Source organism: Strigops habroptila, chromosome 10, assembly GCF_004027225.2.
Source record: "Strigops habroptila isolate Jane chromosome 10, bStrHab1.2.pri, whole genome shotgun sequence".
NCBI classification, from domain to species: domain Eukaryota; kingdom Metazoa; phylum Chordata; class Aves; order Psittaciformes; family Psittacidae; genus Strigops; species Strigops habroptila.
In genome coordinates this window covers 25,360,775-25,374,048 of record NC_046359.1, presented here as the reverse complement: position 1 = coordinate 25,374,048, position 13,274 = coordinate 25,360,775, and the positions used below count along the sequence as shown (strand labels likewise).

At 33.8% G+C, this 13,274-nt stretch overlaps 1 protein-coding gene across 1 annotated transcript in view; it reads right to left on the bottom strand.

The window, feature by feature from the left end:
* Window positions 1–13,274, bottom strand: part of DNAH8 (dynein axonemal heavy chain 8) — a 142,609-nt gene that overhangs the window by 59,846 nt on the left and 69,489 nt on the right. The window contains 7 exon segments of the mRNA XM_030499954.1: window positions 1,399–1,521; window positions 3,965–4,099; window positions 5,743–5,885; window positions 6,863–7,100; window positions 11,111–11,251; window positions 11,332–11,573; window positions 12,931–13,177. Coding sequence (XP_030355814.1) covers window positions 1,399–1,521; window positions 3,965–4,099; window positions 5,743–5,885; window positions 6,863–7,100; window positions 11,111–11,251; window positions 11,332–11,573; window positions 12,931–13,177 — 1,269 coding nt within the window.

Here is a 13,274-nt window from a genome sequence, read left to right as displayed (position 1 = left end):
TAACTCTACCAGCAATCCCTAGAAGGAGGTTTTTACTTTAATCTAAACTCAGATTAAATTTTCAGAGCTGTACTACCATAAAATATCAACAAAATGTGTTTGATATTCCTTTAAACTATGTAAAGTTAAGGCAATGAACTGGAAAAAAAAAATTGTTCCATATTTTGCTGCTGGATATTCAGCTCCAGATGTTCAAACTATGCTTTTCAGTTCTCCCTTGGGCCTCCTTTGAAACAAAACAACTAATTCTTTTTTGAAACAGGAAGCTGTTTATTCTGAAAAGGTTATTCACTCCACATTCCACTCTACAGTACCTGTATGGATCAGGAGGCACCAGAGTTTGCCCCCATAGTGACTACTCCAATGATATTCAGCAAACCTTACATGCTCACATACAAAGCCACATGATATGCAACAGAGCACTGACCATAAACCATCATCCCATTAAAAACATTTCAGCAACGTCTTGGGGCCATGACAGACGACCTATTGGAGGTCCTTCCATAGGGAAGATCCTTCCTATTATTGAACACTGCCTTGGCCTGTGAGGGCTTTTCCTCAAACATAACTTCATATGTTCCAGACTATGGTCAAGCAGCTCAGTGTTGCGGGTTATTCATCACTAGTTTCAATTAAAAAAAAAAAAAAATACAAAAAAATTAAAAGTTTCTCAAGTGAGAGCAAATGATGCAAATGATCACTGAGATACAGCATTTTGGTAGAAGGCCGCGTTACACTTCAGACATTGAAAACACATGCCTGGCTTGCATTTTGACAAAAACTGCTTTCTAAAGTGAACAGGAGGAACTGTTGAGTTTACATAGACTCATTTATATCCATAAAGCCACTCAAATACATGCCAAATTGAAATACTTCAGACCTACTATGGGAAGGAATTGTGAGGTATTTTTGCCTGATTTTGGGTCTGTATAGGCATATGAATGTTACACACCCAAATTGTACATGAGCTTATCAAGAGACAAAAATCTTTAATCCAATTTTCAAGCCAATGTGTTACACTTGAATTTGGACACAGCCTTTATTACTTTTCCCAATGTGTCACAATTTCATTTTGCAGAAAGTTTGTTTACTGGTGCTCTCAAATTAATGTCAATCTTGAAATTAACAATATCGTACTTTAGTACAGTGATGCTTTTAATTTAGTCTTATAAAAATATGAGAAAGTGAAGATAATGTACACATGACACCATTATCCTACATGTTTCTACAGTAAATCTAGTTTACTCTCTTTTTTTCTTCATCGGTGTACCATAATTAGAAAGCATTTCCAATAACGAATACTTAATTAAAATATTGAGGAAGTCCACTGATTCCCATGTATATAAAAAAAAAGCACAACAATTTGAGAATAAGTTATATTTGATGAAAATATTTTACCTGATCTCCCCATTCATTGATAAATGGCATATTGATATCATCGATAAAAACAGTCATTTTTCTGCCCCCAGGAGGTCCATAAGTACTTCCAGCGCGTTTGTCCACATAACTCTCTATTGTCCTCTAAAAAATAAAGAGGATTCTTGTTTTGCATCTAAAGCAACAATATTTACAATGTATTGCTAAAAAATGTGCTACTTATTGCTTTCTGCTAAAGCACTTCTCCAGTTATTTCCTCTTATTGTTAGCAGTTTCATCTTCGATTCATCATTAAGGAATGATGAATTCTCCTGTTCATGACATTTATTCCCATGCAATTCCCTGGCCTTAAGACTATGTCTCTGCTATGAGAGAAATTTTTATAAAGCTTTTAGACATGGAAATTATTACTTCATTATCTGCATTGAAGCAGATTGTTATCATAAAGTCATCAAACTGAAATGACATTAATTTTGGTATGATGCATTATGTCCGTATGAAATATTACATCTTCTTGTGAATTATATTTCAGTCTTCAAATACATCAAGATTAATGCAAGAGAAACTGCTAAGAGAAAAGGAAATGGACAGATCAGAAGTTTTGAATTCTGTTGCATTACTATTTTTTCTCCTCTTGTTTCTCAAATCAGTAAGAGAGTGGGAAGGTAGCACACACAATTTGAGAAATGAAAGATTAATCAAAACTATTAATTATGACTAATAATTAGAATATCAACAAGCACAAATAGGATTTTCATTATCTATAGCATAATGTTTATAAATACCGGACTTATTTAGAAAGGCATTTAACAATCTCCCTTCCAAAGGGTAGCTCTGGAGAGGAATGGAATCTGATTTCAGAGAGTTTTTCATGTACAGTCTTGAAGATTATGATTTAGATTTCCCCTAGCTAAGCTCAGTTGGTTTATATTAAATATAAATTTATATATTGCTGTACAACAGCAAACTATATAAAGGCAACCTAGATTCTTTTCCAGTTATTTCCTAGATGTCTTGTAAGCTATTTTAACATTTTGGTGTCATTAATCTTTTAAGACTGTTTTTAACTAAATAAGAATCAGGGTGCAATAGACAAATAAGACATGTATATCTAACTGAAATGTATCTTCAAAGTTCTATAGCTCTGCACTCTTTCTAAAGATATCTGGAACATAAACTATGACAGAAAAAAAAATCTTACAAGATGGTAGCAAATATTTTCCTTAGAGAAATTAGTTTTCTGTTTACAAGCATGAATATCAACCTATATGAGTAATGTAGCATGTGCTGTCATAAAGATCAAAGAGTTAATAGCATTTTTGAAACAGAAAACAGATACAAGTTTTGTCCAGTGTTTCTGTCCCATATTTTTTTCACAACAGAAAATAATTAGCTGAGTGTTCTAAGGTAAAACATGTAGAACATATGATGAAGATGAAAAAAAAGAAACTGGTAAGAGAAAGAAAGCAATTACATAAGAAATCAAGAACTTTTTATCATATCTAACACATTCAAATTCACAGAATCTTTCACATATCCTCAGAATGGAGACTCAAAAGACTGTTTTGAGTGTGGTTCTATCAAGTGTTTAGAAGCATTTCTATTGTTTTTCTGCTACATTTCTCTCTTAGAAATCAGCAGTGTGAGCTATCTATTCAGCTGCATGAAGAGAAAGAGCTTTTCTTCTGAGGTACTGTGGGACAGCAGCAGAGACAAATCATGGTAAGATCTTTTACAGACTTTGTACCAGAGAAAAGGAATCCTGTATTTTGTTTTCAGGACAGTAATGTTCTAGGGACCTATAATACACTAAGTAAAGGACACTGAGACAGATATACTGACTGATCAATTAATCTTGCATGCATGAAAGGATGCTTGCCTTATTCTGTCTCGCTTGTTTGATATAAAACACGGCCAGAGATCTTACGCATAACATAAAAGCTCAGCAGATATTCTGTGAGTTTGGAACTTTAAAAAAATAGATGTTTAAGCCATGACTTTTCACCATTTTCTTAAAAACATTTACATTAGCTTCTTAAAAAGATGCTTGACTTTGCAATTGAGTTTGTAGCACCTGCTCCATTGAGCAGACTTTTCAATTTAGAAATATCCCAACATGATTATTTTATCCTACTGGAGGACTGTCACCATGAATTCATTGCTTTGAATTGGTAATGAAGCCAATTCAACTTACAGGATCTATAAGTTGAAATCTGCTTTTCATTTAACAAAAATTAACATTATGGGTATAAACTAAAGAATCAAGAAAAAACTGAAGTGTAACTAGAAATTTTTATTAATCTAGAATGAAAAGGAAAGGTCTTCAGCAATAAATGGATTCTTAGAATTCCATAATGAAAAAGCACAGAGCAATCATGAATATATGTATATATGTGAGTGACTGTATTTTATTCTGACCTGCAAGATTATTTTTAATGGAATTTTCTGAAGTGTTTAAGTGACTTAAAGGAAAAAAGTCCTCTAGACTTTATTTCTAAATCACTTCTTTTATCATCAGAATTAAGTACACTTTAAACACTTAGCAAGTAAATTATATGCAAAAATTACTTAAAATCTGTATTTTTACCTGAAACATAAATGGTTCTGTGGCAGATGAAAAGTTTAAACTTTTTGACAAATGCTCTTCTGGGTCATATTTCTTCATATATGCCTTAATCATGACTGTCTTTGCAGTCCCCTGTTCTCCTATGAGCAAAACTGCCTGTAACAGATATTTAAATAGCTAGACAGTATCTAAATATAAAGATTTTGCATGTTTTCACAATTTTCATCAGATATATCAAAGGCACAGCCACGTTATGGCTTCTGGACAGCTTCATCAAACCCAACAGATTTTTTTGTCCAAATGCTAGACTTTTACAGAAAAAAAGAGTGTCCTGGGTTCCGCCACAACAGTTATTTTTCTCCTTCCTAGTAGCTGGTGCAGTGCTGTGTTTTCGACTTTAGTCTGAGATCAATGCTGGTAACACACTGATGTTTTTAGGTACTGCTAAGTAATGTTTACCCCAACCAAGGACTTTCTCAGTCTCTTGCTCTGCCAGGAGGAGGGGAAGCTGGTAGGAAGCAGAGACAGGACACCTGACCCAAACTAGCCAAAGGGGCATTCCATACCACAGCACGTCATGCCCAGTATATAAACTGCGGGAAGTTACCCGGAAGGCCCAGATCACTGCTCGGGTTGGGCTGGGTGTCAGTTGGCAGGTGGTGAGCAATTGCATTGTGCATCACTTGTGCTTACTGTTTTCTTTTCCTTTCCCCTTTTATATTCCCTCCCCTTGTTTTTTTTTCCGTTATCATTATTATTATTGGTGGTAGCAGTAGTAGTTTTTTATTATACCTTACTTACTGGACCCGTTATCTCAACCCGTGGGATTTACATTCTTTAGATTCTCCCCCCCATCCCTCTGGGAGTAGGGGAGAAGAGGGAGGGGGAGTGAGCGAGCAGCTGCATGGTTCTGAGTTACTGGCTGGGCTTAAACCACGCCACATCACATGAACCATATTAAAAGAAAATAATATTTTCTTCTGTTTAAATGCAAATCAAACAATCATTTACTTCAGTTGAGGTCAACTAAAGAAAAAGCAAACATCTTCTGTTTTGGTTTCACTGTGGCTTCTGTGTGCCTTTGTGTCTCCATCTACTAAGAAGGGAGTACACATTGACTTGTATTTCACAAGCTGACACAAATTCCCATAGGAAGTTGCTAAGGTTATTAAGAGCATCGTGCTAAAGCAAAATGCATATTTTTCAGATCTTCATCTGTTTGAAAACAAGCCTATATATATTTTAGTAACTCTTGTTTAATGTGGCCTGAGCCAAAAGCCATCACACCAGATTGGTCCTTATTGGTTAAAGCTCTATGAGGAGTGCTTTCTCTTTTTTAATAATTGCTATTAACTACTGCTTTCCTAATTAGAGGAGAAAAAAAAAAAAGGTTAGGACATTCATGGTTTTAGTGAAGCACCTTGTGAAATTTATTTTCTTTGCTTCTCTTTTCCAGAAAGCACAAATCAGAAAAATGAATATGGTGTAAAGACTAAGCACAAGGTTTTATGTTTTTCTCTGAGAAAAATAATAGGTTCTTTAAGCTAAACTTTTATGACCAAAAAAAAAATAATTCTAAAAAGGGTATTTTAAACATTTTGCCCAAGCACAGAAGTAAGTACAGCGTATTCATGTTAACAAAGTCGAAATAGAACAATATGCAAATAATGATGCACCTAGCAAGCAGTGAGTAGAGACAGAGAAGATGGAGAATGATTGCAACACCCAGTTACTTTATAAAACGTTTTTATTTATTTCATATAGTAGGCTTATACTTAAATAACTAATCCTGTACTTACTTTCTGTTGTTTTGCAACTGTGTTTATCAAAAACTGAGTTCTGACATTGTCAACATTTGGAACCAGAATAGATGCATAGTCTGGGATACTATCTGTTGGATAAACATATTCCTGAACTCTTTTACTCCAGTGCTCCCAGTTACCTGAAATGACAAAAAAAGCAAATAATATCTCACAATATTTTGTTCAACATTTCGTTAGTACACAAAAAAAAAAAAAAAAAGCTAGATGTTATGGATGACATGCTACAAAAAAAAGGCATGAATTTTCACAAATCTAGCTAAAACACAGGTAACAAAAGACATATGTAGTCATGACCTTTAATTAGTCTACAATCCTACTAAATATACACATTTTTTTACATTTATATATAGCTATCTAAATAAAAAAATCCAAAGAATGTTTACCTAGAAACTCATTCTCACACTGCTGGTGAAATATAGAATGTGAGAATATGGACTGTGTATGCGTTACACTAAATCAACATTGCTGGCCAAAAAAATATGAATTTCAATACATGAGAAATAGATGTATTCATGTGAGAACATACTCTGAAAGAACAGTAAGTTCTTTGTGACATTGGTTGTATATGTTACTTATACTATTCATTGCAGAAAATATCACACTATTCAAAATATCAATAGTCACAATATTCAAAACAACACAATATTCTTACAGTTTATAAAATCTTAAGATTTATTACTGATTATAAAACATAAATAATAGTAAAGTGGAATTAAAATCATTTATTTTTAAACAAAAAATACTAGCTGTGAGGAAATTCAAAATAAAATTTATATTAATTTAGGCTTATATAGGCTAAGCATAAATTACCTAAAACTGTAGGTTGGTTAAGTTAATAGAAACGAAACATGTAAGAATTAACTTAAAAACCAAAGAAATAAGAAAATGTTACCAATGAACACACTATCCCTTGTTTCTGACTTCTCACTCCACAGAGCTGCTGCATATAGAATCTCTGTTAGTACTATACTGTCATCAAAAATCTCTGTTTGTAAGACTGTATAATAAGGACTAAAGGAATAATTTTAAATTTCAAAGAAGCTATACTCAGTTTTAAAATGTCATTATAAAAAAGGATGTTAATGCTTTTTCTTACCATGATCAGAAACATAAAATTCATACATCGTTTGACCAGTACCAGGGGAGATTTCTGGTAAGTCTAATTTGTCATCATGAGCTCTCATGAAGGCTTCAAGTTTGTTTCTATTTTCCAACTCCAGAAGGGCACCTAAACTCCACATTATTGCGAAGCAGAACAATTTATGCAGATGAGATATAGCTGATAAACCACCTTCTTCCTTCGATGGAATCAAACCCTCCAGAAGATTAATAGACTAAAAATATTTTAAAATATTATACATTAAGAAAATATTACATAATCACATTTTATTTTTATACATATATGCACATGCCTTATTTGTATGTATGCAAACTTTAAATCATAATCAGAAACCCAATACAAGTTATCAAAGAGTAAAATAAAATCAGAATGACAAATACAATAAAATAGATTAAAGATATCAATATAAAACTGGATAAAATTTTCAAAACTACTTGAGTAATCTGATCATCAACTATCCTTTTAAATTATGCCTATATGAAAATGTAATTTAAACGCTAGGGTAACAGAACAGCTTTTTAAGGAATTTTATATCTAGTGGGATATTCACAACTCTAAAAGTAGGTTGGGCCTAGCTATTTATTTCCATCTTTAAGCATGGAAGAATTCTCATCATCTGTCTGATACATTTATTTCAATTCTGGTCAGTTAATGCACCTGTCACACTCACTTCTATTTTGTGTTTTAAAAACTAGATTGAAATATACTATTTTATTATTGCTTTACTCTGTTTCTAATAAACTATATTCCAGAAATCTAGTAACTTGCTATTGACAATTCGGTGATATTGCTCATGAAGCCAGATGTTTGACTGTTTTACATAACATTGCTCATATTCCCTTTCTACACAAGGCAGTGTCAAACATATTGTTTAGAAATATGTCTTTTTAACAGTGAAGCACATGTGCAATCAGCTCTTGAAATTAGTATTCTTTATGTTGTCTTGCATCTCATACTTGAAGTGGGAAGTAATGCAGTAACATGTATTTTAATGCAGCCTCAAGGACATAAACAGAATACTTTTGATTACTTCAAAATTCAGTTAAAAAATTATTAATCAGCATTAATTACAATTCATAATGTTAAAATAATGTCAATTCTTTTCTTTGGAAGAGAATTGATTTATCTAATTATTTCCAGGACAGGCTGTGTCCCAGTTTATCTGAACAAAATCTTTTTCTTCCCTCAAATACAAGCTCAAGTTTAGCATTTCCCATAGAATGATGCTCTTTGTCTTGGCAATATTCTGTAACAAGTCTTTGAAGAATGAAAACAGAAAAAAAACCCCAAAATTAGTAATAAAACACACAAATGTTTGCAGCAAATCAGATGAAAACTTCAGCTTGCCCAACATCTAATCCGTAACAGTGAGCAAAAGTGAACACTTCGAGAAGAGTAAAAACAAAGAAAAAACTCAGCTTATGGTAGTACTAGGGGTGGCACTTTCTGCTGGTACTCTTTTCAGCTTGGGTCTTTCTGAACCAAATACACTTTTTCTGGGTTTAGTAATCCTCTAAGAATTTTTTCATTCTGAAAAAATCAAGACTAATCTTAAACCAACATAGACTTCTATTGACTATAACACCCTTTGGCAAGATGTTCCATAAGTCTGCTATCCATGGCATTACACAGTTTGTTCTTGAGCTGTGTGAACCCTTTCATGCTTATCTTCATTGAATTTCATTAGCCACTTTTTTACCTATTATATTCAGTCTTGTAAAGTCTATCTACAGTTCTTCATGGTCAGTTCTTTTGTCCTTACTTTCCTGAGTAATTTAGTAGCATCAGTAGACTTCACCTAAAACTTTTCAAAATTGTTTATGAATATTTTAAACAGCATTGTCCCAGCAAAGGCACCTCAGGAGCAGTGGTATACTCTTGTCTTTCCTAAGAACTGATACTTCAGTCACACACTTCCTACCTTCTAATTATTTATCTAGAAATAAACCTCCTATCTTCTGCTATGACTGCTTAGCTTCCATGTAAATCCCTGGTAAAGAACTTTGTCAAACACCTTTGTTTCTTCATGCAGACCATATCAACCAGGTGTCCTTTAGCTACAAGGTTATTGACTTTTCCAATAGGCTTACAAGGCAGGATAACCCTAAACGAAAGTTGTGTTGAATCTCTTGAAGCAAATTATATTTGTCTACCTAATGAGGTGGTCCAGAGGATGGTAAACAATTAGAAAGTCAGAGGAAATTACAATGAGGAAAGCAAAGGTGAGATCATTTTTTATATAAAATCATTGTCAAGCTATTGTAGATTTAAAAACCAGCTGAAACTGTGAATGCTAACAAATTGCAGATATTTGGGTATGTGTGCATGTTTGGGTGAATATCCAAAACTGAACTTTAGTACTCAAGTACAAGTCTGCTATCTGCTTGACACAACTGGTTTGAGGTGGTTGTAAATTTTGAAAATGCCTGAACTAAACAAAGGCAGCATGTCCTGAGTCCTGCGATAAAGAGAAGACAGTCCTCAGTCAGGAGGCTGGTAAGATACAGTGCTTCTGCATGTAGAGTATTTCAGCAAAACTGGGATCTTAGGGTTCTAGAAAGAAGAGATTGTGTGGAAAAGAAGGGTTCTCAAAAGAAGTGGTCTTAGGAAAAAAAAAAAAAGCCCCTAAAAGAAGGAGGTGAAGATTCTGGTTAGAGAAAAGATCCTGGAAATGGGGTAAGATCCTGGAGATCAGAGAGATGCATGTAGACAAATGGCAGATGATGCCAAGAAACCTTACCAAGTAATGCCCAATCCTGGTAGCTGTAAGAAGCTGAACAGCACAGAAACCAACACATCTTTCTGCCCTACCTTCCCACACAGAGAATGAAATCCATGCTGGGAAGAGAAATCAAGACTAAGTGAACGTAACACTGGAGGGGGGAAGCAAGCGAGGAAGTGAATCTGTGAAATGATGAAGTACAGTAAAAGCTCTGGTCTCACTGGTTTTTTGTTAAACACCAGCATGGAGATCCACTAAGGGGTATTTACTCTGTCATACCTGTGACAGAAACTTACTAGAGATTTTCATTCACAGAAAGAAACACTGAATAGAGGTTAAATCAGGTAAATACTTCCCAGACCGAGCAGTATAACACTCATTTGCTCACACTTCCTAATAAGCCTTCATCAAAAATAACACAGAAACCTATAAGTCCCAAGAAAAGCTTTCCAGGAAGACATCAATTCAGCCAGAGGTTTTGCAGATAGCAAATGTATAAGAAAAAAATATTATCTTTCTAAAAAAATTTTGTGCATAGCATGTCCATTTTGTTTATCATCACAAATTGGCAAGTTACATAGTTCTTGCCTGTGTATTTCAATTCTATAGATGTCCTAATTCCATTTAGTACTGCACAGTTAATCTTTGCAGCATTTACTGTGTCTATTAATTTGCAGAAAAATATTTAAGCTATTGAAAATCTGAAGCTAAATCCCTAATGAACAGTAAAGAGATACTGGGTGCAAATCAACTAGTTTAATATTAAACTGAGGTGTTATCCAAAATATTATCTTGTCTAGCCTCTTATTCAATATAAAACTGAGATTACATGGACAAATGGAAAGTCTGGAGACTTAGAATCTGCAGATGACAACACACTCATAGACAAATCAACTGGACACCTGCAGTGTAGGACCAACAGTCTTGCAAAAACTGCCAAAGAAGACATAATTCTATTATTAAGAAATCACTGATAAAGTTTGGACTTTACTCAAGGTAGAATTCCAACTGATAGGAAGGGATAGGCACAGTGACTTTGAAAAAGCTGACTGACAGAATCACAGCTATTACATTTGAAGATAAAAAGATAATTAGAATTATTCTTTCCGCTGACACTATCCATAGGGTTAGACTGACTCTCACCACAATTTGCTTGGTATTAAAAGAACTGGAACGAGACCACTAGCTTATTAAATACATGCTTCTGAACTTTCTGAAGCCTGCAAATTCCAGTGAACAGAAGACTAGCCTACATAGGAAGCAATAAAGAGAAGTAAAACTTTCTTCTGCACATCTCTAGCAGTTCCTCTTATATTGCCTGAGGAACAAATACTGAGTTTGAGGTTTTCTTTATCAGGAAGCGACCTTTTCAAATTAAATTTTATTGCTATCAAATGTTCTCTTTGATATTTCTGGATGCTTACTATAGTCAGTCAACTCATACAGGCTTTATACTTTTTACTATAGTCAGTCAACTCACAGTCAACTCATATCTGCTTTACCTGCATAATGTAGTTACATTCCAGAAGCTCCATTTTTGGATTAAGGTTTTGTTTCATGTATGTATATATTGGTTCAAAGACTCTGTCATACAAACTTCGTAAAACTTCATTTTCTTGAGAAGAACGTTTTTTCAGCCATGCCTGTAAAACATCCACATTACTTTTCTGTATAAAATGTATAACATGGTAAAATTAGGAGTAGCCAGCAGTTGTAATCTTACTTGCAATATGGGTCTCCAGCTGAGAGCAGAAGAACTGATATACACCATACCCATTCGAGAAACTGTTGCCGGAGAGGCATTCTCAATGTTGTGGACTTCAAACAACAGTTTACATGTAGGAGACATAGGAATTCGATCTCCATTTGCTAGAGTCAGGGTCTTGTTATCATCCAAAACTGAATTTAGATTCTCAATCCAGATTGCATCTACAGGACCATCTAAAATCAGAAACACATTTTCACCTGGAAAAATAATTAAAGAGATATAGTTCATATCACTGTACTGAAAGAGCAAGAAAATAAGTTTACAAAAGATGGTCTGGAATTTGGGTAATATGTAAAAGTTTATTTAATTTATTGTAATTTCTGACATCTTCACAGATGCTCATTACTATATAAATGGCATGCTTAGTTAAAGAACTATTTTTGAAACAATCAGTATCAAATGACGGCACAAGTATATCTTTATAATGTTGAATAACTGTGGTGAGATTACCTTGCCTGGATGCCAGACAGACACTGTGCTACTCTCACCCTCCCCATCCTCAACAAGATAGAGGGAGAAAATAAGGTAAAAATGTTTAGTGGTTGAGGTAAAGACAGGGAGATCACTTAACTACTGTCATGGGCAAAACAGACTGGACTTGAGGAAAATTAATTTATTGCAAATTAACACAGACTCAGATGATGAAAAACAAAGACAAAAACCTAAACTACCTTTTCCTTACCCACTTTTATTTCTCCAGACTCAACTTCTTCCTTCCCAACTTTTGTGACACCAACCTAATCTAACTCTTCCTCCCCCTGCTTCTCCATCATTCCTAAGCGGCACAGGGGGGATGGAAAATTTAGCATTTTGTTGCTAAAATAAGGGTTCTTTGGGCAACTGAAGAAAAGGCATTGAATATGCACAGATCCCATTTAAGTTAAGGAAAACTATCACTCACCAATTCTGAAGATCTACTTGTTTTACTTTTGTCTTTTATTTTTAAACATAAATATAGATTAAAATGCCTAAATTTTGGCAATCAAATTTTAAACTTCTGGCTTTATTTTGAATATAGAAAATTTCCAAACAAGAAAGTATAGACCTTTCAATAGAGAAAATTCACCTTTCTTTTAAAAAGAACCTCCTTCTAGGAAGGTTCTCTAGAATTCCCTTTCGTTAACATAATTTTATTTTTTTTCCAGATACAAATGAATCACTGTGAATAGGAATTTCAGTATTCCAATCCTAAAATACTGAAATATAAATATGGGTAATGAACAGATGAAAAACCATGGAAAAGACATGATTTTAAAGCTAGTGCAATTAGTACAAGTAAATCTAATTTATAATTTATCAAATTTCCAAATAATACATCTGCACTGTAGAGCTGAAGTGGCAAAGAAATTAACACAATTTTATTGCAAATATGTTACTAAAATAATAACATTTTAAACTGTTGTTCTTCCTTGAGAAGTGAACTGTATCCTCATCTATGTTCTCTATAGTTTCCCTCAAGAGGGAACATTACCACATTTGCAAATTCAAGATGCTTTTTTCCACAAAGCATTCAGGAAGTATTTTTATGATGCTACACACAATGTAATTACATACCCTTTTTAGCTTTCAGTGTTTTCCTCCACAATGTAGAAAAGATTCCATCTGTCCAATCATTAGTTGCAGCATCTAGTTTTCCAAACATTTGAGGAGCCGTAATAGCTTTGGGGTTCATACGCATTTCTCTGTGAGGCTGGCCGCATTCTGTCAATGCTTTCATTAATATAGTTATGACCATTGTTTTCCCAGATCCACTTGGTCCAAGTGTCATCAACCCATGACGTACTAAAGAAGTTTCATACAACTATAAACAAAAATAATAAATAAATAAATAAAATTAAGGAATATATGCTTTTGAAAGTGTTTTGCTTCTTTTTAATAGTCAGTGATTATAAACATGT